At 52.8% G+C, this 25,696-nt stretch overlaps 1 protein-coding gene across 2 annotated transcripts in view; it reads left to right on the forward strand.

Moving 5' to 3' along the window:
* ADGRA2 (adhesion G protein-coupled receptor A2) overlaps positions 1-25,696 on the forward strand; it is a 110,806-nt gene that overhangs the window by 21,668 nt on the left and 63,442 nt on the right. For both annotated transcript variants that reach the window (XM_042840360.2, XM_005286566.4), the window contains exon 2: positions 19,923-19,994. In XM_042840360.2, coding sequence (XP_042696294.2) covers positions 19,923-19,994 — 72 coding nt within the window. The remainder of the gene's footprint in view (positions 1-19,922; positions 19,995-25,696) is intronic.

Below are 25,696 nucleotides of genomic sequence, written 5' to 3' on the forward strand. Positions count from 1 at the left end.
TTACAACATAATATTATTTGTATTTCAGAGATAGAAGCCAATGGCTTGTTTGGAAAAGGCTGAGACGTTGCTGTGAATAAGAACAGCTGCTGCGCTTGCAATAGCAAGGGAGAATTGCAAGGCTTGTTGCACCTCATGCAGGAGGGTGTGAGCTGCTCACCAGCTGGGATCAGGAAGAAAGTCCATCCCCCATACACAGTGTGTCGGGCTGTCTCTACACCTTCCCCTAAAGCAGAGGTTTTCAACCTGTGTCCGCGGACCCTGGGGGTCAGCAGACAATGTCTGAGATTTCCATCTCCATTCGAATTTTTTTGGGGGTCTGCAAATGACAAAGGGTTGAAAACCCCTGCCCTAAAGCATCTAGCATTGGCCGCTGTCTCGGGGAGGAACTGCACTGGAACAGAGCATTGCTCCTTTCTGGGGTGGCGATTCTTAGGTTCACGTTTGTGCACATAAGCAGTTGATGAGGCTCTCCCTTTATAGAGCGAGGCAGAGCTCGGAAAAAGCGTTTGCGGTGGAAATACGTTCTTCCTGATGCTCATTAACAGTGGAGGTTCCATGAGCATTTGCAGAGATTCCGATCTCCATCCCAGAGGAACCTGCTGTCTCGTGATAGAGTCCACAAGAAGGAGCGGCAGCAGGGCTTTTGCTGCCCTAGGCGGCAGCTCTCCTCCTCTGAGCATTCAGCGGCGGGGGTCCTTCCGCTCCGCATCTTCAGGGCACTTCGGCGGTGGGTCCCGGAGTGAGTGAAGGACCCGCCGCCAAATTTCTGCCGAAGATCCGGAGCAGAAGGACCCCCCCCCCCACCGCTGAATTTCCGCCAAGGGCAGCAAAATGCTGCCCCCCAAATCCTGCCGCCCTAGGCGACCGCCTAGGGTCGCCTAGTGGAAGCACCGGCCCTATCCACAAGCATTTTGTGCATGTGGCTCACGGAAAGTCTGCCTGCCTGGGTCTGTGAATTCAGAGTAAAAGTTTTGCAAGCACATTAGTTTCTCAACTGATGATCACTAGCTTAACTGAGTTTGGAGTGGTTGCGTCTACCGTGCTTTTTGCCGTTGGCTGGCGGGCTACTCGTTTTCTTGTGGCAAAGAATGGAGATGCCTTGGCTTTTGGAACTTCCCTGGACAGTGGTGTATCTTCTCTGGAGTAATCTATATGATCTCACCAAAAATTGACTCATTTACAAGGGTGCTGCCGGCTTAGGCTAGGCCTGGAATTTAAGGTTGCGTTACAGTAGGAATCTCAGCAGCATTTCAACACCTGCTTAATTATTATAAGCATGTGTTTATGTGATTTCCTGAATCAGGGCCTCACTGGTTCAAATCTTGAAGTTCTTCAGCTTTCACTTTCTCCTTAGACAAACAAAACTTCCATGGGTGGGAATTTGCCTGCCGAATGAAACCAAACCTGTACGACAGGAGTTAGCCCAGAATTAATGAAAATGTTTTCACGTATCACATTTAAAAAAAAAAAATTAATCTTTTAAAATTTGCTAGTGTTGGATACCCAAACACAACTGCACTCTGCTAATGCATGAGAGCTGGAAAAGGAAGTCCAAGCCGGACTGAGATGATTGGAAAATAGAAAGTGTATTTCAAATATATAATATTTTACATTTTTTGGGGGGGGCGGTGTTAAATCTTGTTTTTCTCTTTTTTTTTTTTAAACCTTTTCCTCTCCTATTTAAAGAAATTTTAAAAAGTGTGGGTGGGTGGGTGGGGCGGGGGGTGTTCACATTTTCATTTTGGCCAAAGACCCATATTTTAATTTAAAAAATAATCTCTTTGAAGAATTTCAACCTACTCTAAAACGGAGCCTGAGTGGAGAGTAAATCCAGCCTCCCCAACCTGAATGATAGACACAGTGGGAAGTCCATCTGATTGTAACCCTCTCGTGAGAGCGGTTGGAGTGTTTGCTTGTTACAGAGATTGCACTTCCTTGTTGATAGCTTTTTAAACCATCTTTTATTTTTATTTTGATAGTTTCCCTTTGAAACACAAACCAATATCTCATCAGTTTCTTGAAAGTCCAGCCCTGAGCAGCAGATGTTTGAAAGCTCTACTCTGGCTAGAGAGCAGAGGGTTATTTTAGACGGACTCAAAGCGGGTGCCCACAGCTTTGGACTCTGTTAAGACATGTCTGGGCTGACCTCTTTGTAATGCAGCAAGCAGGATGCTGGTAATTACTCACCGGGCCCATTATCTGGAGTCTCTTTCACTACTTGACTCTTTGGCCTCATAAATGGTTCCCTGGTGGATTTATTTTTTGCTGGAGAAAACACAGCTGATAGGAATGTTATCTTGGTTCTGGCCCCAGAGCACTCAGCCCAGATGCAGGCTGGGGATGGGAAAGAATGGAGGGCAGCAGTCGAAGCACAGCTAGGAAAGGACCTTGCTCATCAGCCGATGGCCTTGCACAAGGGGTTCAGATGCTTGTGCGAAGTTAAGGAGCTCCTTTCTCAGCAGTGGTTAGAGCAAGGCACTGTTGGTCAGGACTCCGGGGTCCTTTTCCCAGCTCCATGGCTGGGGATGTGGTCTAATTGCTAGAGTAATGACAGTCAAGACTTCCGGCTTCTGTTACAAACTGGTGTGAGAGCTCTGGACAAGTTCCTTTCCCTCCCTGACTCAGTTTCCCCATCTGTCAAATAGGGTTTATAATATCCCCCTTGCTTTGTGCCCCTCTGCAGAAAGGCAGAATGAGACAGTCTGGAGCGGTCGCTGTGCAGAGCAGGAGACGCAGCTCGGAGGGTTAATTGCATTGGTTGCGCTTGGTGCTGGGGTCTTTGAAACCTCAGGTAAAAGGCGTTCCAGCTACTGCCTCCATTGAGGCTCTCTTGAGCCTGAGGCGTTCTTGAGCCGCAGCCTTCAGATTGCCACTTCAGAGCCCAGCCGGGTATCCCCCATCTCTGGATGGGCAGGGAGAGATGGGAGAGTTTCTGTGGCTACAGAGAGCACGGAAAGGCTCCTACCTTTGGACATGGTTAGCTCTTCAGACGGCTCAGCTGTGCTGCCTTCATAGGCCTGGACAGCCAGACATCGCCAGCAATGGGTCTGGGGTTGGAGGCGGAATTGTTATTGACTCATTAAGATAGATATGGTGGCAGTCAGGGAGAGACAAGGGGCCCGGGCTTACCCTGTGGAGTGGTTGGGTTTGTTTTATTTTTGCCATTTCTCCAGCTGTTTGAGCACCAGGGCTACAGATGCAGGAAAGCTCTGAAGCTCCCTTTGCACTGGCTGGAGTTCAGGAGACGATACAGAGGCCGCCTACGTGTCCTTAGGAATAATCGGCCAGGCAAGGCAAGCTGCTGCTCCCTGCTCTTATTGAGAAGAGATACGGGGAGCTCCTGTGACGCTGTTGGGCCAGTCTGAGCTGGGCACCGTGGGAGATGTGGAGCAGGGAGCTCCTGTAATACTGCAGGATGCGGCTGAAATGGCCTTTCATGCTCCCTGTCTGTGGTCTAGTTCTCTGAGGTGCCGTGGAGCAAGTGGGATCTAACGCTTAGAGCAGGGTGCGATGATACCAGAAGCCTGGGTCTGCTGCTGGCTCGCTGTGAGCCTGAGCAAGTCCTTTCCGCGCTCTGTTCCGCCGATTCGCCATCTGTAACGGTCGAGGCTGAGTGTTTGGTCATGGCTCCGACGTTTGGCGACCTAAGCGTGACTTCTGGGGTTGTTTATTTCGTAGCACCTCGCCGTTCCCATGGCCTGCTGAGCAGGGCTGCCCCAGGAGCATTTGCCACCTGGGCCTGGTGTGCTGGACCGTGGCACGGTGACCCGGGGATCCGTTTCGGAGTTCGACACGGCGAGTTCCTTATTAAACAGTTTTAATATTTTCCCACCGGAGAAGAGAGCAGGACCCTAGAAACGTGGGGCTTGCTGCTTTTGTATTCTCTTTGCCAGGGCTGGCTCCAGGACAGACAGACAGCTCTTATGCTAACCCTGCCCTCCCTACAGGGGGTTTAGCGGTGTCATTGGAAATCCTGGCTTTGAGGCATAAAGCCCTAGATGGTGAGTGGGACCTCCCTCCCTCCCTCCTGGTGATGCACTGTGGTAGCAACCCAGCAGAGGTGCCTGAGCAGAAACCTCTCTGATGGAAGAGTGGGGGTGCCTGGCAGAGTGGCCTGTGCCGGGTCTCTGAGTCTTTGGAGCTTGCAAGATTTCCTCTCCCCCCTGGATCTGTAGCAGCCTGAGTTTGTTAAGCTTCAGGACATGATGCCAAATTGATTTTTTTTTCCTCCCACTCCCATAAGGAGATGGGTGAGGGGCAGGGCTGGTAGCAGGCGGGGGTTTTGTTGCTGTAGGGCTGTTTGATGTGGTCTTGGGGCTGGTTTGTTTGTATGTGTGCTGTTAGAAGTTTGGCCAGGCCCTCCTAGCATTGGACCAGCGCGCCTTCATTGCAGAGCAACAAAACTCCAAGGAAATAGACACACGAACCTTTCTCAAGCCCCTTGAGGCCCCTCAGTGAGAAGATGCTGTAGAAATGCAGAATGTTACCGGCAATTACTGGGGAAAGACGAACTCCGCTCGTTCTATTTAGCTGATCCAAGGGAAGTTAAAGAGGTGACTGGATCGTGGGCTGTAAGTACCTACGCAGGGAGACAATTTCTGAGAGTAGAAGATTCTTTAACCTAGCGCACACAGGCAGAATGAGGTCCAGTGCATTAGCAAAACTGAGCCTAGAAATAAGGCACAAACATTTAGCAGTAAAGGCAGTTATCCTTTGGGACAGCGGACTGAGGGAAGTGGTCCGCTCTCAGTCACCTGGAGCAATGTCTCTCGGAGCTACGCTTTAGTTCAGCCAGAAGTTGTGGGCTCGATGCAGGAATTGCTGGGCAAAATCGTCTGGTCTGTGTTATTTGAGAGGTCAGATCCCTTCTGGCCTTGAGATCTGTGAATAAGGTGCTGTAGAGAGCCTGGCCCACTGAGAGGAAAACTTTGGGGAGAAGAAATGAAGATGGATGGTCTTTCAGGAAATAAACTAGGGAAATGCCCTTGCAAAAGCTGCATGAAAGTAAGGAAGATTCTGAAGGGGGATGCAAGATCTTCAGGCTGCTATTTAAGAACAAGTACATGGCACTGGAGGGACACTTCAGATGCAGTCACCATCCTGAGGAGCTTCCATTCCAGGATGAAACCTCAAGCATCAGCTCCCGAGAGGGCAACGAATGTCTGTCAGCGTGGTGCAGCCACATGAAGGAAGATCGGGGAGACCGGGGCTTGGGGAGTGGAAGGCTGCTGCAGGTGTGGAAAGAGCAATGGAAAGGGAGCTGTTAGCAGAGAGGATTTGGAGACTCCTCTGTCCCTCCAGCTGTAATGGGAGAGCAGGTCTGGCTCCGGACTCACCCTGGTTGCCACTGCAAAGGGCTCATGGATTTCAGGGCCAGAAGGAAGCACAGGCCAGAGAATTCCTCCACTGAATCTCCCACCTGCTCTCCAGGTTCCTGGGCCGTGTGGCTGTGAGCACAGCTCCACCCACTCAGCATAAGAACCTCACCTCACTCACCGTTCCACCCCAGTCAGCTGATCTGAAGAGCAGCGGACTGGCTGGCTCCGAAGGGGCTGTGTGTCCTAGTTTCTTGGGTGCGGCCAGGACTCGCAGGGTCCTTTCACAACTGATTAAAATTGTGCTGTGGGCATGAGGCCCTGGGGGCTCTCCCCACCAAGGAGGAAAGCATCCAAAGTAGTTCTGAATAGCCGTGGGGTAGGGGGGGGTGCCCATGTGTGTGGAGGGATGGGATCTCGCATCCCTTTTCCGGGCCATCAGGACTTGGATTCCTTGTGGTGGAGCCTGGCTGCAGATCACACAGGATGCTGATTTCATCTTGGCCTGTTAGCTCCTTGCCTTTTAAGGAGGGGATTTTATGGCGTGGCAGAAAGTTGGATGGTCCCAGGGGTCAAGAGAACAAAGCGAGCTTCCCCTGCCAGATCTCGCATACTTGAGACGGAGGAGATCTCTTGGCTCCTCTGCTCCTGCTGGCCCCACGCGAGAGACGGGAGGATCCCAGGCAGGAGAGCTGCGGGCGATGTGTTGGTGAAGAGGCAGCCACCTGATGTTCTTTGGCAGCTGTGAAGACATCCCACTGACTGCTTGAATGTCCGGTGCCAGATTCTGACCGCATTTACACCAGAGTCAGTCAGAAGCCGCTCCACTGAAGGCATCCAGAGCTGCAGAATTGAGGACAGAGTCTGCGCCCCGTCCCTCGTAGTATTAGTTTGCTAATTGAAAAACAGAGCTAATGAATATTTACGGTGCTGGTGGAAGCTCCAAGGGCTCATGGAGCAGCAGAGTTAGAACGCGGGGGGCCTCCAAGCTGTCTGGAATGCTTTAGCTTTGCAGGGAAATCTCACTAGCATTAGTCTTTTCTCACAACAGTCTCAGGCTGCTCTGGGTCAGCCAGGACAGGAAAATTGCAGGACCACTCCTCCCCACCCCATGCAGTATTTTGACCTGTTTGCTTAAGCCAAAAGGCCGTGGGATGGCTTGTGTGTTGCATGTATGTACGTAGCACGCCAAGTGTTTTTTTTAATATACGACGTGTGTGCAAAGTGGAATATATTGAATAAATGTTGGCGTATCTACCTGCGCAGCGAAGTCTTCTGCCTGTCCGGGCTCTGTGTTCCTTGGTTTCGTGGCTGGAGTCCCTCCAAGTCCAGGATGCAGTATGCGGCTTTCAGAGCCCCCCCGTGGCCTGCTTGGCAAGGTCCCGGAGGACATTCCCTTCTGGAAGTTACTTGAATTCTCTTGGCGGCGAGATTTCACACCTCACCAATGCAGCGTTTGTCTCGGCGTGGCTGCGCTGCAGATGCAACCTCTTGCGGCGTCCCGTTCTTCACTGCTGTTTTGTCTGAGGAAGCGCTGCGCCGGGGGGGAAGAGGGTGGGGTTTTTATACTTGATGTTTTAAAAGATAGTCAAGGCCCTCTTTTAAAGACCCCCCCCCCCCGCCCCGAACCCTGAGCAGCCGGTTTATACTGCATACTCCGCGCTGCGCTCAGAGGGCTGCATGTGTCGGGAGTGGGGGATAATTACACGCTGGCTCTGCACAGCCCTGCTGTGGCCACATCTGGAGGGATGTGTATAGCTTAGGGAGGACGTGGTGGAACTACAGGAGGGGACAAGGAGCTGAGAGGAGACTGAGAGACTGTGAACTGGAAGGTTTTGAGAGGGGAACATAACCACAATCCATGAACGCCTCCCACATAACCATCTGAATGGAGGGGAGCTGGGAGATGGACGCACTGGCATCTAGGCTTTGCTATTAAGAACAAGGTCCTAACGGTTGGAGCAGTTGGGTGCAGAACACGAGGCTCCCAAGAGGGGTGGTGAAGGCACCGTCCTAGCAGAGATTAATGCACAGGTGTGGGTGGTGATGGTGTGGCAGGGCCCTGAGAAGTGCAGGGGAGTCAGTCTGGCTGAGCTAGGCCATCACTGTGTTTCCTGCTCCGATTCAGCACCACTGGGTGCTGTTAGTAAACCAGGGTGCGAGCTTTCCGGACCTTCCTTTCTCCAAACCCCCTCTTCAGCACCTTGTGACAGTGCAGGGCACGGCACCTGCCTTGCATAAGCTGGTGCTCATGAGCAGGGCTTGTGGGTAGCAAGGGGGGACCCTTCAAAGGGTCAGAGAAGCTCCCCAAAAGTTGTGAAGTTTCTCTGTGGCTCGTTGGCCTGCAAAATTGCATAGATAATCCTGGGAGAACAGGCCACGCTGGTGAGATGTCAGGTACTTGCTGTTTCTGGTTAGGCTGGTTATCAAGGCTCAAGAGGTTGTGTGCCATTTGGGGGGTTATGTTATTCCTCCCTACCCCAGGAGCCCCCGGGATGTCCCAGAGCAGGCAAGGGCTTGGAAATGGAAACCTCTTAATGCCCTCTGGTGCTGCACAGCCCTTTTAATCTGCTAAGGCAAACAGGAGAGAGTGGATCCTTCACTTTCAATGGGGGCTCTCTTAAGAGAGTGCCGTTTGCTTTCCAAGGAGCCCAGGCTTTTCTCCAGGCTCCAGGCCTTTCTTCCTTTCTCTCCCCATTTGTTCATTTATTTCCCCACATATGTTGGGTTTTTTGTGCACTCAGTGGGGCAACCACGCCTCTGGAGACAGGCTCTGCTCAGGTGACAGAGGAAGAGGATTTCAGAGTAGCAGCCGTGTTAGTCTGTATCCGCAAAAAGAAGAACAGGAGTACTTGTGGCATCTTAGAGTGCCACAAGTACTCCTGTTCTTCTTTTAGAGGAAGAGGAGTTAGATTGATGAGCTTTGTCCCTAGCAGAGACTAGCCCACAACACAGAACCATGGACGGACTGGGAGTGTCTGGGGTGGGGAGGAGGGACGGAAGTAGCAGGGTGGCGGGTCAGTGTTGAAATAGCAAAGGAGCTGCAGGGTGGCTAGCATGAGGGTGACTGGGTAAGGGCAGGACTGGATTAGCAGGGAGTGCTGTAGGTGAGGACTGAGGTACCTCAGCAGAGCTGGGGCGGGGGGGGGAGGCCCTGGCTTGAAATAGCAGAGGAGAATGCAGGTGAGGTTTGAGGAGCATCAGCACAGTTCAGTGGAGTGCTGGGGGGAGCCCAGGGCTGGAAGAGCAAAGGGGCTGCGGGTGGGGATTGAGGTGTGTTGGCGTAGCTGAGGTTGTGGAGGGGGGGCCTAGTCTGAGTTGGGAAGCACCAACAGAGGAAGCTTGCACTGCACTTGATAGCACTGTCTTGCTGTAGTGCTATGAGTTCCCTCCCGTTTGTAGGCACTCCGCCCCGCCCCCCCCCCCCCGTCATTAGGAGCAATAGCTGGATGAGGAGAGGAGAGTGGGGATTGTACCAGCTTGTGATGGCAGTCTCACAGCAGTCAGAGGCTTGTGAATCTTCGTTCGGTTGTGGCGCTTTGCAGACCACTGGCTGGTAAGCAGAAGAGAGCTGGGCTGGAAGCTGCTCTTTGTTCCAGAGGGTACATGGTGGTCTGGGCAGGCAGAGGAACCTGCCCTCTGTGGGAGCTGATGCTTTCCTCAGGGCACGTTTCCCATGGACATATGGTGCTTGTTTGAAGGTGCTATTCGCCACCAGCCACTGGGTCTCGTGGAAGTAGATGCAGACTGTGCCGTCCAGCTGGGATCCCTGGCAATCCCAAGTACATGTCCGCTGTGATTACATAGGATCCACGTGCATGGGGTTCTGTGTGTGAGCGTTTCTCCTTTTGGTTGCTACTAGCACATTGGAAGCAAAATGCTATAGATGAGAAATAACCCGACTCCCACTGTAAATACACGCTGTGACTGGGTGAGCTGCTTTGCCATGGGCCAGTTGATGCAGGGCTGACCTGACGTAGGAAGTTGTGACTCTTGCGTGCATGTGTAATTCTGCACAAGGCTTCTTCTGCCTTGATCCCTGCTTTAGAAGGAAACCTCCTCCGATCCTATTGTTAGGGACAGAAGGTGGGGTAAGGAGAGGGAACCCCCTCAGATAAGAATTGGGTTGGGTTGTGAAAGCAGCTGCTGTTAGAATTAAAATCTCCTGGAATAATCTAGGCCTGGGATCCTTGAGTCCTAGACGTACGTTTCTATGAGGCATAAATGCAAACTGTCAGGAGATGTCTGTCACAGTGGCTGGTTCTGGACGGGGACCTGTCTGTCAGTAAGTGGTCAGTTTCAAACCATTCCAATTGACAGTTGCCTTTGTCTGAGCATTGCTGGAATGTTTGCTCAGGGCTGGTCAGACTTTGGATTCACAGACCTTCTGCTGGGGGGGATGGACACTTTGGCAGACAGGTGGGTTGAGGGAATCCTCAGTTGGTTAAAGCAGAGAAGCCAGACGCCAGGCTCTGCAGAATCTTGGTCCCAGGCCAGGGTAGATGCCGGCTGCCTCTGCAGCCCAGCCTGCCGGAAAGGAGCTGCGCTAGCTGGAGCAAGGCCCCTTTTATAGCCGTGGGGTCTGCAGAGCTGGCTCTGCAGCGTGGGCCCTTTGACGAAGGGCAGGGCTCAGCCCAGCGGGTTCGGCTAACCGGAGTCCAGTAAAACCGGAGCTTTTCCTGCATGTGCATATTTCTGCTGATTATTTTTTGCCTGGGGCCTCTCCAGGGCCGGCGCGCTGGGGAGGAAATGGTGAGACGTGGCAGGCCTGGAATCCCAGCCTGCTGTGGTTTCTCAAGCCTTTGACTTGTGGAACCAATTTGAAGGCTAGCAGGGCTGCTTGTCATTTCCTCTCCCCTCTTTCAGTGGAGTCCCGAGGCTCTGTGGACACAGCAGTGCCCGGTGGCAGCCCCTCATTAACACAGGATACAGCCCAGCATCTCGCTCAGGCCAGCCGCTCCCTAATTGCTTACAAAAGGGAAACGGGGCGGGGGAGGGAGGAGAGTGAGCACGGGGTGATGGGCATTGCTGCGGGGTGGGGCAGCTGCTAATTGACTGGGTGTTAGAAGCAGAACGCTGGCACTGCTCCCATTCTGAGCGATGGCTCCTGGAGGTCTCCTGGCTCCAGCTCCTGGGAGTCCCCCGTATGAGGTTTGCATTTGGAAACCCTGAGATTCTCCTTCCCCAACCCTACTTGGGTCTCCTGTGCTTCAGGGGCTGCTTGTACCCTCAGCAGAGGGGTTTCAATGTATACATAACTCAGGGTGGCCACTCCAGAGGGAGAGAGAGGGTCAACTGCGGGGAAACGTCCATGCGCTTAGAAACTGAGTGCTCCAGGGGCTAGGGTGACCAGATGTCCTGATTTTATAGGGACAGTCTCGATTTTTGGGTCTTTTTCTTATATAGGCTCCTATTACCCCCCACCCCCGTCCCGATTTTTCACACTTGCTGTCTGGTCACCCTACCAGGGGCTGCTAGAGAAATGTCCAGAGGCTGGCCAGGGAGCAGCAAGTCTGACCCAGGAGGGCGGTAACACCACAGGCCAGCGTGGGTGGGGTGTGTATGTGTATGAAGTGTCATTTGTATTGCAGTGGAGCCTAGAGGCCCCAACCAGGGATTGGGGTCTTACTGTGCTAGGTGCTGTATGAACATATAATGGAACGATGCTCCCTGCCCCAAAAAGCTTCCAATCAAAGTACTTGGTGAGAGGTAACTAAAGCTGCAACAGATGGGGTGGAGCACCAGGTAAGAGGGAGACCATTGTGATTGGTATAGCAAGCAGTAGTCAGAGCACACATGCGTACACACATAAGAATGGCCATCCTGGGTCAGACCAAAGGTCCATCTAGCCTAGTATCCTGTCTTCCGATAGTGGCCAGTGCCAGGTGCCCCAGAGGGAATGAACAGAACAGGTAATCATCAAGTGATCCATCCCGTTGTCCAGTCCGAGCTTTTGCTGGTCAGAGGCTAGGGACACCCAGAGCATGAAGTTGTATCCCTGGCCATCTTGGCAAATAGTCATTGATAGGCCTATCATCCAGGAACTTATCTAATTCTTTTTTGGCCTTCACAACATCCCCTAGCAATGAGTTCCACAGGTGGACGAAGAACTTCCTTATGTTTGTTTTAAATTTGCTGCTTATTAATTTCACTAGGTGACCCCTGGTTCTCATGTTGTATGAAGGAATAAATCACACTTTCTATTCACTTTCTCTATACCACTCACGATTTTATAGCTTGTTGGCATCCTTTCGTCTGCGAGAGATGGTGGGAATTGCAGCTGATGATGTAGATGGTTTGCAGTGTCTCATGTGACTGAATAGACCAATCTGAAATTTGCGTGCTCTTTGGCAGTTATTACAAATATCTGCGTCTTGGTTGAGAGCTGCTTGCTTCCTACAGGCTCTTTTCTCTTCAAGCTGTAGGCGCCAGCTCCTGTCACAGACTTTGATGACCTGTTGGAGACAATGGCACCAGTTGTTACAATCACTTGCCAAGATTTCCCATCAGTCAGGAACAATTCCAAATTCCTTCATATCTCGCTTGCATGTGTCTATATAGCAAATCTTGGGACGTCCTGTTGTTCTTGTTCCCTCTGATAGCTCCCCATATACATGTCCTTGGGTATGTGTCATCTTCCAATCTACTCAGATCATATCTCCCCGATATGATCTCTTTTCCAAGTAGAACAGTCCCTGTCTTTTTAATCTCTCCTCGTATGGAAGCTGTTCCATCCCCTTAATCATTTTTGTTGCCCTTCTCTGTACTTTTTCAGATTCTAATAAATCTTTTTTGAGACAGGGCGACCAGAACTGCATGCTGTATTCAAGGTCTGGCCGTACCATGGATTTATATAGTGGCAGTATGCTATTTACTGTCTTATTATCTATCCCTTTCCTGATGGTTCCTAACATTCTGTTCGCTTTTTCAACTGCCTCCTCACATTGATTGGATGTTTTCCAAGAACCATCCACAATGACTCCAAGATCTCTTTCTTGAGTGGTAACAGCTTATTTAGACCCCATCATTTTGTATGGATAGTTGGGATTGTTTGCCCACATGCATTACTTTGAATTTCGTCTGCCATTTTGTTGCCCAGTCACCCAGTTTTGTGATGTGCTTTTGTCACTCTTCATGGTTAGCTTTGGACTTAACTATCTTGAGTAATTTTGTATTGTCTGCAAATTTTGCCTAATCTCTGTTTACCCCCTTTTCAGAAAATGTATGAATATGTTGAACAGCACAGGTCCCAGGACAGATCCCTGGGGGACCCCACTATTTACCCCTCTCCACTGTAGGGTGACCAGATGTCCCGATTTTATATTTGGGGCTCTTTCTTATATAGGCTCCTATTATCCCCTACTCCTGTCCCGATTTTTCACACTTGCTGTCTGGTCAGCCTATTCCACTGTGAAAACTGACCATTTAGTTCTACCCTTTGTTCCCTGTCTTTTAACCAGTTCCTGATCCATGAGAGGTCCTTCCCTCTTATCCCATGACTGCTTAAGAGCTGTTGGGGAGGGGCCTTGTCAAAGGCTTTCTGCAAGTCCAAGTACACTATCTCCACTGGATCACTCTTGTCCCACATGTTTGTTGATCCCCTCACACGCTCATGTAGGGGGGAGTGTGTATATGTGCCTATGTATATATCTTGTTCTGAAATGTTCCCCTCTGTATTTATTTTTCATTTATTTGTTAAGAGGCCTTGCTGGCCAGAAGATGGACTGGTGGGAAGAGTGGAGTTGGGCCCCGAGAGGCCTTACTAGTTCCCAGCAGTGAATGGGCTGGAGAAACCCAAACAAAATCTGGAGACATCCACATACATGCTGGGTTTTCTTAGGGGGAACTAATGGAGTCCGTGCCCTGGTCTCTGCCTCCGGCACACACACAGCAGCCATTCAGCCAAGCTGGAGAAACAGCCTTTATATAAACAGCACCGACTTCAAACATCAATAACCCCTTCTCTCCCCCCCCCCCCCCCTTTGGTAACTGAGCCTCTCCAGGGTACTTTTCCAGTCCACGGTGAGGCATTTTTTCCCTTTGCTTTTAAAGCATGTGTGCTCACTTGCACACGCAGACCAGCCCACTGGGAAAGTACATAGCTTCATCTTCTGTGTTTCTTTCGTGCATGGTGGAAACACTCTAGGCCTGTTTCTGATTGCACGTCCGATCCCTGTATTTCTGACAGACCTTTTAGGAACACAGTGGTCTGCCTGGGCCAGCACCAGATGCTTCAGAGGAAGAAATCCTGCAGTCTCACTGATGAGAAAACCTGCCCCAGAGAAGTTTCCTCCTAACCCTCATTAGTTAGCTTAGTGCGTGCCTTGTAGCAGGAGGGTTTGTAGCCCTTCCCAGGTTCCTGTTTGTTTTATACTTAGTATAATATCACTGGATATTCGGTTATTCATATAAATGTCTAGTCCCATTTTGAAGCCTGCTAAATTCTCAGCCTCCATGGTGTCTTGTGGCAGTGATTTAGCTCAATTTAGTCCCAGAATCCCTCGTCTGTCCTCAAGCGCCATATCCAACAAGAGCAGGCCCTTCTCTGCATGTATCAGCAGAGAGACTCAAAGTGCTTTACGAGCAGTAAATGAAGTGAGCATAAACAGGGAGGCTGTGGCCCAATCCTAATGTGGGGTGCTGAACGCTCTCCTTTCCAGGCACTTGGCACTTTAAGGGGTTGGCCCACAGGTGAGCGTTATCTCTAGGTTGCAGATGGGCAAACTGAGGCACAGAGCGGTGAAGTGACTTGCCCAGAACCATGTCATGTTAGGAATAGACCCCAGGAGCCCTAACTCCCAGCCCCACTGGAGAGCCCAGGGATGGGCAGGTAGCGGGGTGGGGCGGAACACAGGGTTAGGGCCTGGCTCTACATTGGCATACGTTTCTGGGAGCCTGGTGGAAGGCAGGGAGGAGCCAGGCGCGTTCCAGGAGGGGATCCTCTGAAAGGGAGGAACCCCGATGAAAAAAACCTCCATTCTGCTCTTCCCATCTCCCCAGCTTTGGGATGCACCCAGAGGGAGAAGAAGAGAGGGGCTGTAGCTCTGTTATCCCAGTGACAGGAGAGTGGTGTTTCTAGCCTGCCGGGCCTCTGTATGCTCCCATTATCCCTTCCCCCAGCACTAACCCTGACCCTGCCTGCTGCTGCCCTGCCCTCAAGCAGCTGGAGCCCCGCAGTGCTTTTCCTAAACAGCTAATTGTCCCCCACTTCCTCTGCTGCCCTCCACTCCTCGACCAGCCAGAGCAGGTCCTGCCCCAGCTGCTTCAGCTGCATAGAAGCCAGCGACCTTGTTCAGGGTTGCGTGGGATTGGAGTTGGACTCCCAGCACGCATTCCCCAGTAAACCCACGGTTCTGCTCCTGCTGGTGCCACAGACCTGCTGTGTGGAGGGGAGTGAGCGGGGGGGAGTTGCTTAAATCTTTCTGGGCTCTGTTTTGCGGGATGAGGACGCCCGCCACAGCAGGGGGCAGGGTGAACTCATTCAAGCCCTTTAGGCACTCTGGTCAGCTCGAGATAGTACCGTTGGCCAGTCAGTTTGGGTGCCTCGTGCCTGCGCGTGACCGTAATGGAATACATCAGTCTGTTTTATTAGCCCCTCCTCAAAGACAGCTGTCAGTCTGCTAGCCCTGGCCCCTGTTTGGCGCTGGAGAGAGTCGGGCCTCCCCATGGCACGCAGGCGTCTCTCTGGCACACCTGGCTGCTGCTGGAGGCAGGGACTCTGTTACAGGAGGCTGATGAGTCGTGAAGGATTGTGATCTCCTTGTGTTGCTGTGTGAACCGTGTAGCAAGCTGGAAAAATGCCCGGGGCTGTCTTCTGTGGCCCAGGCCTTAGCTGGTCTGCTCCTGTCCGCGTTCCACATGACTGTTGGGGCAGGAGTTGATGTGCAGGGAAAATGAGGTAGGCATCATCACGGGTATCTGGTGAGGCTCCTCCAGGACTGAGGCTGGAATGGAGCCGGGGGAACTGGGAGCAGCCTGGTTGGTGTAAATCTGATCCCCACTGATCTGCATGAGCACCCCAAAATCGAGCAGCCCTCCAGTCGTTCCAGGCGAGGCATTTCTTCCCCTTGCTGTACAGAAGAAACGTCAAATTGGTTTGCTTACCTTCGAGAGCAAGTGCAAGACTTGGTTGACGAATCCCTTCCTGGCTCCCTCCCAAATACAGGCAAACTTTATACTGAGTCAGGTGCAAGCTGTTTGTCTCCAAGCAGCAAGATATTTGTTTACCTTTGTGCTGGGAACATCCTCCCACTTCCCATGTGTCCACCGTCTTCCCCACTCCCTTTAACTCCTCCTGCACTGGCCTCCCCACTGAGGGCACCTCCTTGCTTTCCCTGCTCCCAAACGGGTATCCCGTGGTTCTTGTTTGTCCAAGCATCAGCTCTCTAGGAAAAGGACTTGTACTCCACGTGTTTTGTAGCACACTTTGTGCAGTATTTGTTATTAGATAGTGTCCCACGTGTGATCGGGGCTTCACAGAAAGCATTGTCCTGGCCCGAGAGAGCTTAGACCGGGTTTGTGTGAGGCAGCAGGGAGGGCACGGCATGGCGGGGCCCTGGAGTACAGGAACAGAATTGCGGGGTGACTCCAGTTTGGCATGTGCACGTGTTGGGGTGCTGTTTGGTTATTTCTGTATTGAAGCAGGTTCTCTCGGGGTATTTGGGTGGCCTGTTCCATAATGGGATCTATTTCTTTGGTGGAGTGTCCTTGTTTGATGAAGGTGGTTTTGTATGTGATAAGGTGTGTATCCCAGACTTTCTCCTTGGAGCATATTCTGTGGTCTCTGAGTGCCTGGCTGTAGATAACAGATTTATTGGTGTGTTTGGGGTGGTTACTACTGGATCTGTGGAGGTGGGTGTGGTGACCTGTGGGTTTCTTGTGTATAGTTGGGTGCAGCACCCTTGATGGTGGTGGTGTCTAGGAAGTTGATGCTAGTTGTCACCTATCTGGAACCCAACGGGGTATCCTCTGTTAGACTTGACTAGCTGCTTGTATCCCGCTGGCCTTCGGGGCTGGCTGATGGTGTGCCTGAGCAGGCCCAGTTAATGGTGTGAGACCTGACACGCTCCATGCCTGCTGCCCCTCCCAGACGTCAGCCCCCTCTGGTTTTATAGGGATAGGTTTCCCCCTCTGATGTGCTGCAGATGTGAGGAGCTGTCTCAAGCAGCAGGCGAGTCAGGGCTCTGAGAGCCAGGAGGATGCCGGTCTGCACGGGGGCTGTGATACCGTGTCAGAGGGGCAGGGCAGGCCAGTGAGTAGCCTGGGGAGTGTGGAGGGTGAAATGGGGGGCACTGCACAGACCCCTACATGTGACGTCCACCTCTGGGGCAGCCCAGCTTCTCCTTGCTGCGGCGCTGGGGCTGGCTGTGCTGATCTCCCACTCCCAGACTGCTCCCCTTGCCATGCTCCTCGCTTGATTCCTAATTGCAGCTGCCCAAGCCAGATGGAAAGTTCCACCTCCTGGATGCTCAGTGGTGGCAGGTCATGGCCCGAGGCCTCGTTGTGGAGCTAACAGGGCTGAAGTGTCGCCCTCAGACGCTGTAGAGCCGTGGTTCTCACCCTGGGGGACGTGTATCCCTGGCCTGGGAGTACACAGGGGTGTTCCAGGGGGTCCGTCAACTCAGCTAGATGTTTGCCTAGTTTTACAACAGGAGACATAGAAAACGCTAGAAAAGTCAGTACAAGCTAAAATTCCACACAGACAATGACTTGTTTATATTGCTCTGTGTACCATACACTGAAATGTAAGTACAATATTTATATTCCAATCAATTTATTTTGTAATTATATGGTAAAAAGGAGGAAGTCAGCAATTGTTCAGTCATAGTGAGCTGGGACACATTGGTATTCTTATGGCTGATTTTGTAGGCAAGTAGTTTTTAAGTGAGGTGAAACTTGGGGGTATGCAAGACAAATCAGACTCCTGAAAGGGGTCCAGCAGTCTGGAGAGCCGCTGCTCTAGAGACTTCCCTCTGGACAGCTTCTGGCCATTGGGATAGGCAACATGACGTGATGAGGTGGGAGATCCCGAGTTGACACGGAGGGGCATTCCTTAACCGCCCCTCTCTCCCCACCTGTCCCCAGGAGAGCTTGTGGCAGAGAGACTTTTCCTCCTGCTGCTTCCTTTCCTTGCTGTTGCCTGCTGCAAAGAAAGGGGCTGCAAACTCCTGCTGCAGCCACCATCACTCTGCAAAGCCTGAGGGAGGCCTGTGTTGATCAAGCAATTGGCCCCTACAACTGCTCAGGGTCTCCCTATTCTCTCTGCTCAGTGTATGTGGGGGCCTTGGGTCCTGCTAGCTTGTGTCTGCCTGCGTTTTCCCAGCTAAGACTCTCTCCCTGCCCCGCTCTCCAGTTCCCTCCTGCAGAACAGAGATCTACCCATTAGAAAACATCAGCCCTGTTTCCCTTCCTTCCCAGGGGCTGATGCAGAGCTGTTCCCTAGGGCCTCTTCTCCAGGCCACTATGAAAGGTCCCAGCTGATGACATTCTGCTGCTTCCCCTGGAGAGGCCTCTTTGTATTTATAGGGCTTGTCACACAGAGAGACTGTGTGACTGCGGTGGGTGGAAATCTCGCCCCCGTGGGTCTCTTGAAAGGGCGAAGGAGACTGGAGCAGCTGGCGAGGCGAGGGCAGGGCACCCTCAGTGCTGAGGCAGTTAAAAGCACAGTGGCTGACTGGTGGCCCTTTTGGCAAAAGGCTGCATCTGTAAGTGCTAATTGCTGCTAAAGAGCTTTAATGAGCTGCTAGCTGAATTGGTGGGTGCGTGTTCCTTTCCCTTCCTCTCCTTTCACCCAGACTGGCTTCCGCTCCTCAGCCGAAGCAGGACTGAGGGCCCCCTTTGTGGTCAGCTAAACTGTTTACTTTGGGATAAAGAGTTGGTGCGGAGCGGCTTGAAAGGCCCTGCGCCCGGGAGCTGCTGGAATCCTGACTCGGAGCTCCGCTCAGGGACGTGCAGAGGGGACAAAGCCATTACCGCCAAGCGGCTCTGCAGAACGGCCTTCTGAGCCCTTGCAGCCCCGAGGCAGGGAGCCAGAGCCAGGGCTGGGACTGGACGGGAGTGAGGGAAGTGGGGAGAGGGACTGGGAACAGCTGAGTCCAAGTCTAGCAGTGGCCTATCAGGAGTACAGGACACGTAATCTCTGAGCTGTGGGGTGTTTCTGAACCATGTCCAAGGCTGATCCCGGCTGGGCCAGCCTCAGGGACACGATCACTACTTGCTGGAGCGATGTTGTAATCATTCTCGTAGCAAATGCACCCGCTGGGGTGGCTGTGACCCGTCCCTAGTCGGGTCCTTAGAGCTTCGAGACCTTGGAGGGATTTGTGGGTTCTGAAGGCCGCCGGCAGGGTTGGGGACGAAGGCAGGAAAGCAGCAGAGAGACCCAGGCAGGTAGCAGGCAAGTAAGGAGGGAGTGGGAGTCTTGTGACCAGCCTAGCCGCTGGCTGCCCCTCCAGATAGTGGCGTGTTCTCTTGTCTCCAGGAGCTGCTTGCGGTAGAGGATGCTCATGCACTTGGACAGTCCCAAGCGCTGGTTTCCTCTGTTGTTTAATGAGACGGGTGTAACGTAGACTTGGCAGGCTCCCGAGCCCGGTGCCCCTTCCCTGCAACCTCAGGGGACCCCTCAGCCTCCTCCCGACACAGCCAGGCTGCTGCTGCTTGCCCCAGCACACACTGAGAGCCCAGGGCCCTGGGCTCCTCTCCCCGCCAGCGCTCCAATTGCTTCTCTCTGGCCCCCACCTCACTGCCCTCTGACCCTGCCGGGCCGCAGCTGCTAAAGCCACCTTCTGCCCTGCCCAATGGCCCTTTCCACCCTTCCACTGGCCCCGTGTGTGCGCCTCCGCCTGGCCGTCCAAATCCTGCTTCCAATCCCATGCTCCCCCCACACACACCTGTCAGGTAGGGGTCTCCCGGGGGTGTCGGACGCCATTTCCTCTCCCCCCCACCAACCCATGCTGTACCCTGCCAGCGGGGCCAGCATCTCCACCCCATGTGTCTCCTCCTTCCACTCCCCCCCTTCGCCGCCTTCCACACTGCTCCCGTAAGTGGAACAGCCCCCTGGTCCCAGCACACCAGCCTCCCCATTCAGCCCCTTCGGAAAGAGCTGCTGCTCCCGTGCTTCGCCGGGAGAGAGACAGAGTCTGAATCCCTCTTCGTGCCACCCTCCTCTGGCTCATCTCACTGCCTCTCCTCTCCCCACACTGGCTCTCCCATCACATGCAGTGCTCCTACACCCCTGCCCACCCCGCTCCTCCTTCCCTCAGACTCCTGTCTCCCTGCATGATGGCACTGTCGCAGTTTTGAGGAGCTGGGGCGCTGCTGAGGAGAGCTGCTAACGGGCCGTAACTATTCGTATGGGACTGAGAGATACAGGAGGTCAGACTAGATGATCGAATGGTCTCTTCTGGCTGTAAACATTACAAAGCTGACACATCTCAGCGCATACGTTGTGGTATCTCCAGTTTTGTTCCCCCACATCTGGCTGTGGCTAACGAAGCTGACCCCCCCCCCCGGACCACACACCTAGCCTCAGCCGGTCATGCAGGCATTTGCTGCTTGTTTAACTCAGGTTGAATAACCCCCCTTTCCCCCTTTCTCTTTCCCCCACAGGCTTTTGAGTAACAACAAGATAACGGTGCTGAAGAATGGCTCTTTCTTCGGACTGCGTGCTCTCGAGAAGCTGTAAGTGCCAGTCGGGCCATTGTGAGTTCTGAGCAGCTCTGGGCTCCTAATGAGGGACTGGGAAATTAGTGACCAAAGCAAAGCAAAAATGAAATGGGCGTGGAGGGGGAAGGGAGAGATTTTTGCTGCTGTGAAGGGGGGAGGGGGAACTGCTTGGTGTTGGAGGGGTTTTGGTAACGAAATGAAATACGCAACCCAGTGTAACCTGCTTTTTCATTGTTGCTATAAATATGGGGAAAATTGCACTTAAAACTCCACAGCACTGGCTGATGGGAGCAGGGGGGAGCAGCTGCTGTGTGTCAACATGCGAGGCATTCGGCCTGTCTCTTCCTCTACGTGAAAATGGGTGCGCCTGAGCTCGCCGTGCTGTCCCTGGCTTGTTAGGTGTCTCAAATCACTTTGTACAGGATGGCTGTGGGGATGCGTGGCCGGAGGGCAGAGTCTTTCCTTTCTAGGTTGCTGGTTAAAGCCCAACCTGTAGACCAAAAACGTTCACCCTGTCCCCACTGTGGTGGCCTGTGTGACGCGAGTTGGGAGGGTCTGAGTCCAGTTCCAAGCAAGCCGGCATTCGCCCTGCAAACACTAGCAGCACAGTTGGCTCGCAATGGCCCTCAACTTGCAGCCTCAGCAAAGAGGCCAAGGAGATGGGGTGTCCCTCTGTCCTCTACAGGAGGTCTCGCCAGGGTAGGTGTGAGGAACATTAGCTGAGCTTTTCCAAAGCGTCTAGATGGTTTTGGCACCCATCTTTGAGATGCCTTGAAAGGGCCTGATTTTCAGAGGCTGGATGCTCAGCAATTACTGAGAATCAGATTCCTTGGAAAAAGAACAGGAGTACGTGTGGCACCTTAGAGACTAACAAATTTATTTGAGCATAAGCTTTTGTGGGCTAAAACCCACTTCATCAGATGCATAGAATGGAACATATAGTAAGAAGATATATGTATACATAGAGAACATGAAAAGGTGGAAGTTGCCATACCAACTCTAAGAGGCTAATTAATTAAGATGAGCTATTATCAGCAGGAGAAAAAAAAACTTCTGTAGTGATAATCAAGATGGGCCATTTCGGACAGTTGACAAGAAGGTGTGAGGATACTTAACATGGGGAAACAGATTCAATTTGTGTAATGACCCAGCCACTCCCAGTCTCTCCTTCTCCAGTTGGGTGCCCACCCTTGTGCATATGTGAGGGAGAGAGGGAGGAGTGAGGAAGTTTGTGTTGCTTCTTGGCTGTCGGGCTCTCACCTTCAACCAGCCCTAAATCCCCATGCTTGTACCCAGGACTCCCGCCTCCAGTGTTTGCAGCCCTGCCCTGGGATGTGGAAAACAAACAATTTGGGTGGAGGATGCAGCCGCTGTGGCGCGGCACGGAGGGTGTCAAGAAAGAAACGGTCTCGGGGAGTGAAGGGAGAGGTTCTCTCGGGGACTCCAGGAAATGAGTTCCACTTCAGAAGCTCATTGGAAAGCCACGTTTGGGCTGGAAGCATCTGAGGGGGCATTGATTTGTGGGGTCCCGTATGAAAAGCGACATTGTCCCTCGAACAAAGTCAACGTTCTCATCTCTCTGTGAAAGGCATCTCTCTGGTGGGAGCCTTTAATAAGGGGAGATTTATGGCCCCCATATGGATTTGATCTGTAGGTATGTAGGAGAGGGGTCCGCACACTGAGGGGGTTTTGTTCCCAGACGCTGCCTTTCTGAAGGACTCCTGCATTCCAGCAGTGAATCGGGGACTCTGGCTTGATGTATTGAGTGAGACTGAAAGTGCAGCGTGTGCTCCGTGTCCCGGGAGGGAGCTGAGGTTCCCCAGCAGGCTCTGGCGAGACTGGAGCTGATGGAGCTAGCCCAAAGCGGCGCTGTAAGTGGCTGTCTCGTGGATGAGGATCCGCGCCGTGCTCCCCAAGGCCCGGCCTGGATGCTCTTTGGGGGGATGACAGGGATAATGATGTTGCGTCTCCATCCCTGTGGGGAAGCTGGGCTGCAGTGCCTCTAAAAGGGGAAACAGCAAAGTTTGAGTCAAACAATCACTCGTCCTGAGGAGAAAAGGACTTAGTGATTTCAGGGCCTTGCAGCTCCATGCCAGGAGGGTGTGCGGGATCCCACGGCACAGTTTCAAAAACAGGGCTTTGCCACGCCATGCGTGGCCAACATTTTTCTTCGCTCTTACTGCAGTGAGCTTATTGGTTGTCACTCCCCACCCCAGAAGAGGTTGTATTTCTCTAAGGTGTGAGATCCATGTGCCTTGAGGTCCTCTGGGAATGAAATGCACTACAGGGGTATGTCTGCCGTGCTCTCTGGCCAGGCCAGAGTTCTCTGGTGTAAGGGCGGGTGTGTATAACATATATGGAAGAGGGTTCCACTGTCACTTGGGGGAATCAGCAGCAGGAGCAGTTCGACTGATACGAAAGTTGAAGATGATGCTCCCTTGCTGCTTTTGTCCAAGGAGCTCTGTGATCTACAGACGATAACTAGCCCCATTGCGAAGCCAGTATTCTCATTGTTGTTTTACAGATGTGGAAATTGTGCAGGGCAGACTAAGCACTGGGCCCACGTACCTTCCCAGCGCCGGTAGCAGAACACCCAGGAATTGGTACTGTCCGTAAGACCTAGGCATTCCCTAGCTTCTGTGCAAATGAGTAACGGAGAGTGAGGAGGGGTAACTAAGCAGTCCCTGGACTGTGGGACTGGGGAGGTGGAATCTGGGCTCTCGCAAACGTCTCTTGCTGGGCAATATAGGTTATTTGGCTTAAAAACAAAGCCCTGAACCGGGTGCCAGTTCCTGCAACCCCTCCCCTAGCCCTCACATGGCACCACTGCTGTTCCTGCCTCCTGGACTATCTGCCGCCCCCCATCCACCCTGCTAGCTTCCAAAAGAAAAGCCTCTGCAAGGCCTGGTTTGGGTCTGCTCGTTCCGCAAGCTGCACAAAGCAGTGCAGGTAGCAGAGCTGGGTCCCGGGGGTGGTGAGAAGAGAGGGCATGTGGAGGAGGCAAGGGGGGGAGGCCATAGAAGAGAGCTCTACTGTGCTGTGTCAGGCCGAGTGAGCCCCTGTGCAGCTGGCGGGGAGTGCACACAAATACCCTATTCACGCTGGGCTTCCGAGTCCCCTCTGCAGCACTCACCAAGGCTGCTAATGACTCACCGGCTGGGAGGGAGGCGTGTGGCTGTCTTAAAGCTGCATAGCCACGCAGGGAGCTGGGGCTGTGAGAGCGCTTGTCCAGGGGTCGTGCGGCCGAGTGTGAAGGGGTGCTGAGCAGTACCCATGGTCCCCACTGACTTCGGGGGGAGGCTGGGAGAGTGAACGCTCAGCGGGTCAGGGTCGCTTGTACTGAGGGGCCGCGGTAAGGACTGAGATGCCTGATTTTAGGCTTTCTGAATGGGAAAACTCTCTGTGTGGCCCCGTTTCTCCTCCAGTCTGGGCATGCTGATAGCCACCCGCCTTTGCAAAGTTCTCCGAGCTACATGGGCAAAAGGCAGGAGGCAGGCTCTAAGTGGGGCTATTTCCCTTCGGCACACCTGGCCCTGCGGGTATCAGTGACTCCGGAGGCCACTCTGTTGACCAGGCGGTAGAGGTAAAGGGCTGAACAGACCCCTGTAAGTGCTGGGTCCCATGTTCCAATGCTGGGTGAAAGGGAGTGTCCAGCATGGTCTGACTGCTGCCTGAGCGGAGTCCCAGAGATGCTAGGCGATGGAATAGGCAGGGTCAGGGTGGGGAGCTGCTGAAAGGGAAGGGTGGGGCTGGGAGAGGCAGGGTGTGTTCTGTTAATGAAGAGTGACAGGCTGTAAGTGTGGGGCTGAGAACACTGGGAGGGAGGGGATTCAGGCCGCCATAGGGCAGAGGAGGAAGGGGGGGAGAAGGCTCACGCTCCTTGCAGCCAGTGTCGCAGCTAGTACGGTTCCCATTCACAGGGGCCACTAAACAGTGGGTCTGGTGAAGAAAGCGTCCCTGTAGCGGAGGCGAAGTGGCATGGCCCAGCAGGCTTGGCAGCTCCGCTGTGGTGCTGCTGGTTACTCCCCTTGGAGAGCCAGGCCTGGCGTAAGCCTGGGTTTCATTAGCTCCAACTCAGGAAGCGTTTATTAACGTGAGCCATGGTCTCGTTATACGGCATGCACCTGCCTCAGCCACTAGCAGATCCCAGCTGCTCCTTCAGGGGATGGGGCTTCTGGAATGTCCCTGACGTGCTGGGAAGCAGGCGGGGCTGTCGTGTGAATGCAGCTAGCAAAGCTTGCCTTTCCCTGCAGAAATCTTCCATAGCATGCACTGGCTGTAGCCTGAGCAGGAAACTGAGAGATTGCTGGGGGGCTTCCAGCTGTTTCCGGTACGTTTGCCCATACGGGTGTCCCAGGCACATGCATTTATACTCTCCTTTTGTGAGGCCACATTTCCCAGTGCTCTGCACCTGCAACTGGGGCCAGATTTTCAGCAGAGCTCAGCAGCCAACGTTCACCCAACCTGCGGCGCTAATCCAGCCCCATGTGTGGGTGTGCGAATTCTGGCCTTGGTATCGTGTCTTCCTTGTCAAGGGCGGGCAGGTGGGGCCCCGAGCCTGAGAATCTCCCATTGTTCAGGTCATTCTCATTTTGGTTGCCGGCAATTCGTTCTCTTCTGAACGGGGGCAGCTGGGAGCCCATTGCAATAAACAGGAGATGTGGCAGTGCAGTGGCACAAAGCTGGGGAGCTGTGGGATCAGCCCAGATTCAGGAAGGCTCATGAGCATCTTGAGACAGGGACAAGGGACTGCCCCTCGAATGGCTGCAAAGCACCTGGCCCAGCACAAGTGCTACTCTAAGCCTGAATAACATGCATCTTTTGGCTTGGCCTGGGCTGCAGGCTTTAGACCTAATGGCAGTGCCGTTTTTCTGAGCCTGTCCCCAGTGTGTTTGGATGGGACACTTGCCAGATTCAAAGCCGCCGCTGAAGTTGTCAGTGCAGCCTAGGGGGGTTGGTTACATTTCTTCTGTTAAAGTTAAGAAAAGAGATGTGCCTGAATCCCCTAGGCTGCTTTGGGAAACTTCGTCCAAACTTATTTGTGAAAGCCATATGTCCTGATCTGTGTGACTAACACCCGAGACTGAGAGAGAATTCTTTCCACGGTAACTATCCTCACCGCTGCACTTGATCTCAGCACGTCACTCGCCTTGGACAGTGAAAACGGGGACTAGAAACTCTGTCATTTGGAAGCTTGTACCTTCCACCAACAGAAGTTGGTCCAATAAAAGATATTCCCTCCCCTTCCTTGTCTCAGTCATATCCTGGGACCAGCATGGCTACCTCAGCACTGCAAGGAACTTTCTGTGTCGTCTGTTTCCTTTTCCGACTCCCCTGTGCTAGCATAGCATGGTGCTCTGATGTTTGGGTTGCAAACTCTCTAGGGGAAGTTTGTCCAAACATTCTTTACAATGAACTGCTTTTAAAAACAAACAAACCATGAAATCCCCTGTTAATACTTAGCTTTGCCCAGTCATTTTTTTAAACTAAATTCTAAATTTGGGGCCTAAATTATTTGTCACTGTCCCTTTAATCTCAGATTATTTTATTCTCCTCACCCACTTACTTTCAAAGTGTCGGGTCATATCCTCCCCTTGATCCTGGCGCCAAGCTCTCATTAATGGGAGGGGATTCATGCTCCCATAAGGGTAGAAAGCAGCCTGGAACGCGTTTAAAAATTTACTTTATGGATCTGACTCCTTAAGCAAAGCGTTCAG

Source organism: Chrysemys picta, chromosome 2, assembly GCF_011386835.1.
Source record: "Chrysemys picta bellii isolate R12L10 chromosome 2, ASM1138683v2, whole genome shotgun sequence".
Lineage (NCBI taxonomy): Eukaryota > Metazoa > Chordata > Testudines > Emydidae > Chrysemys > Chrysemys picta.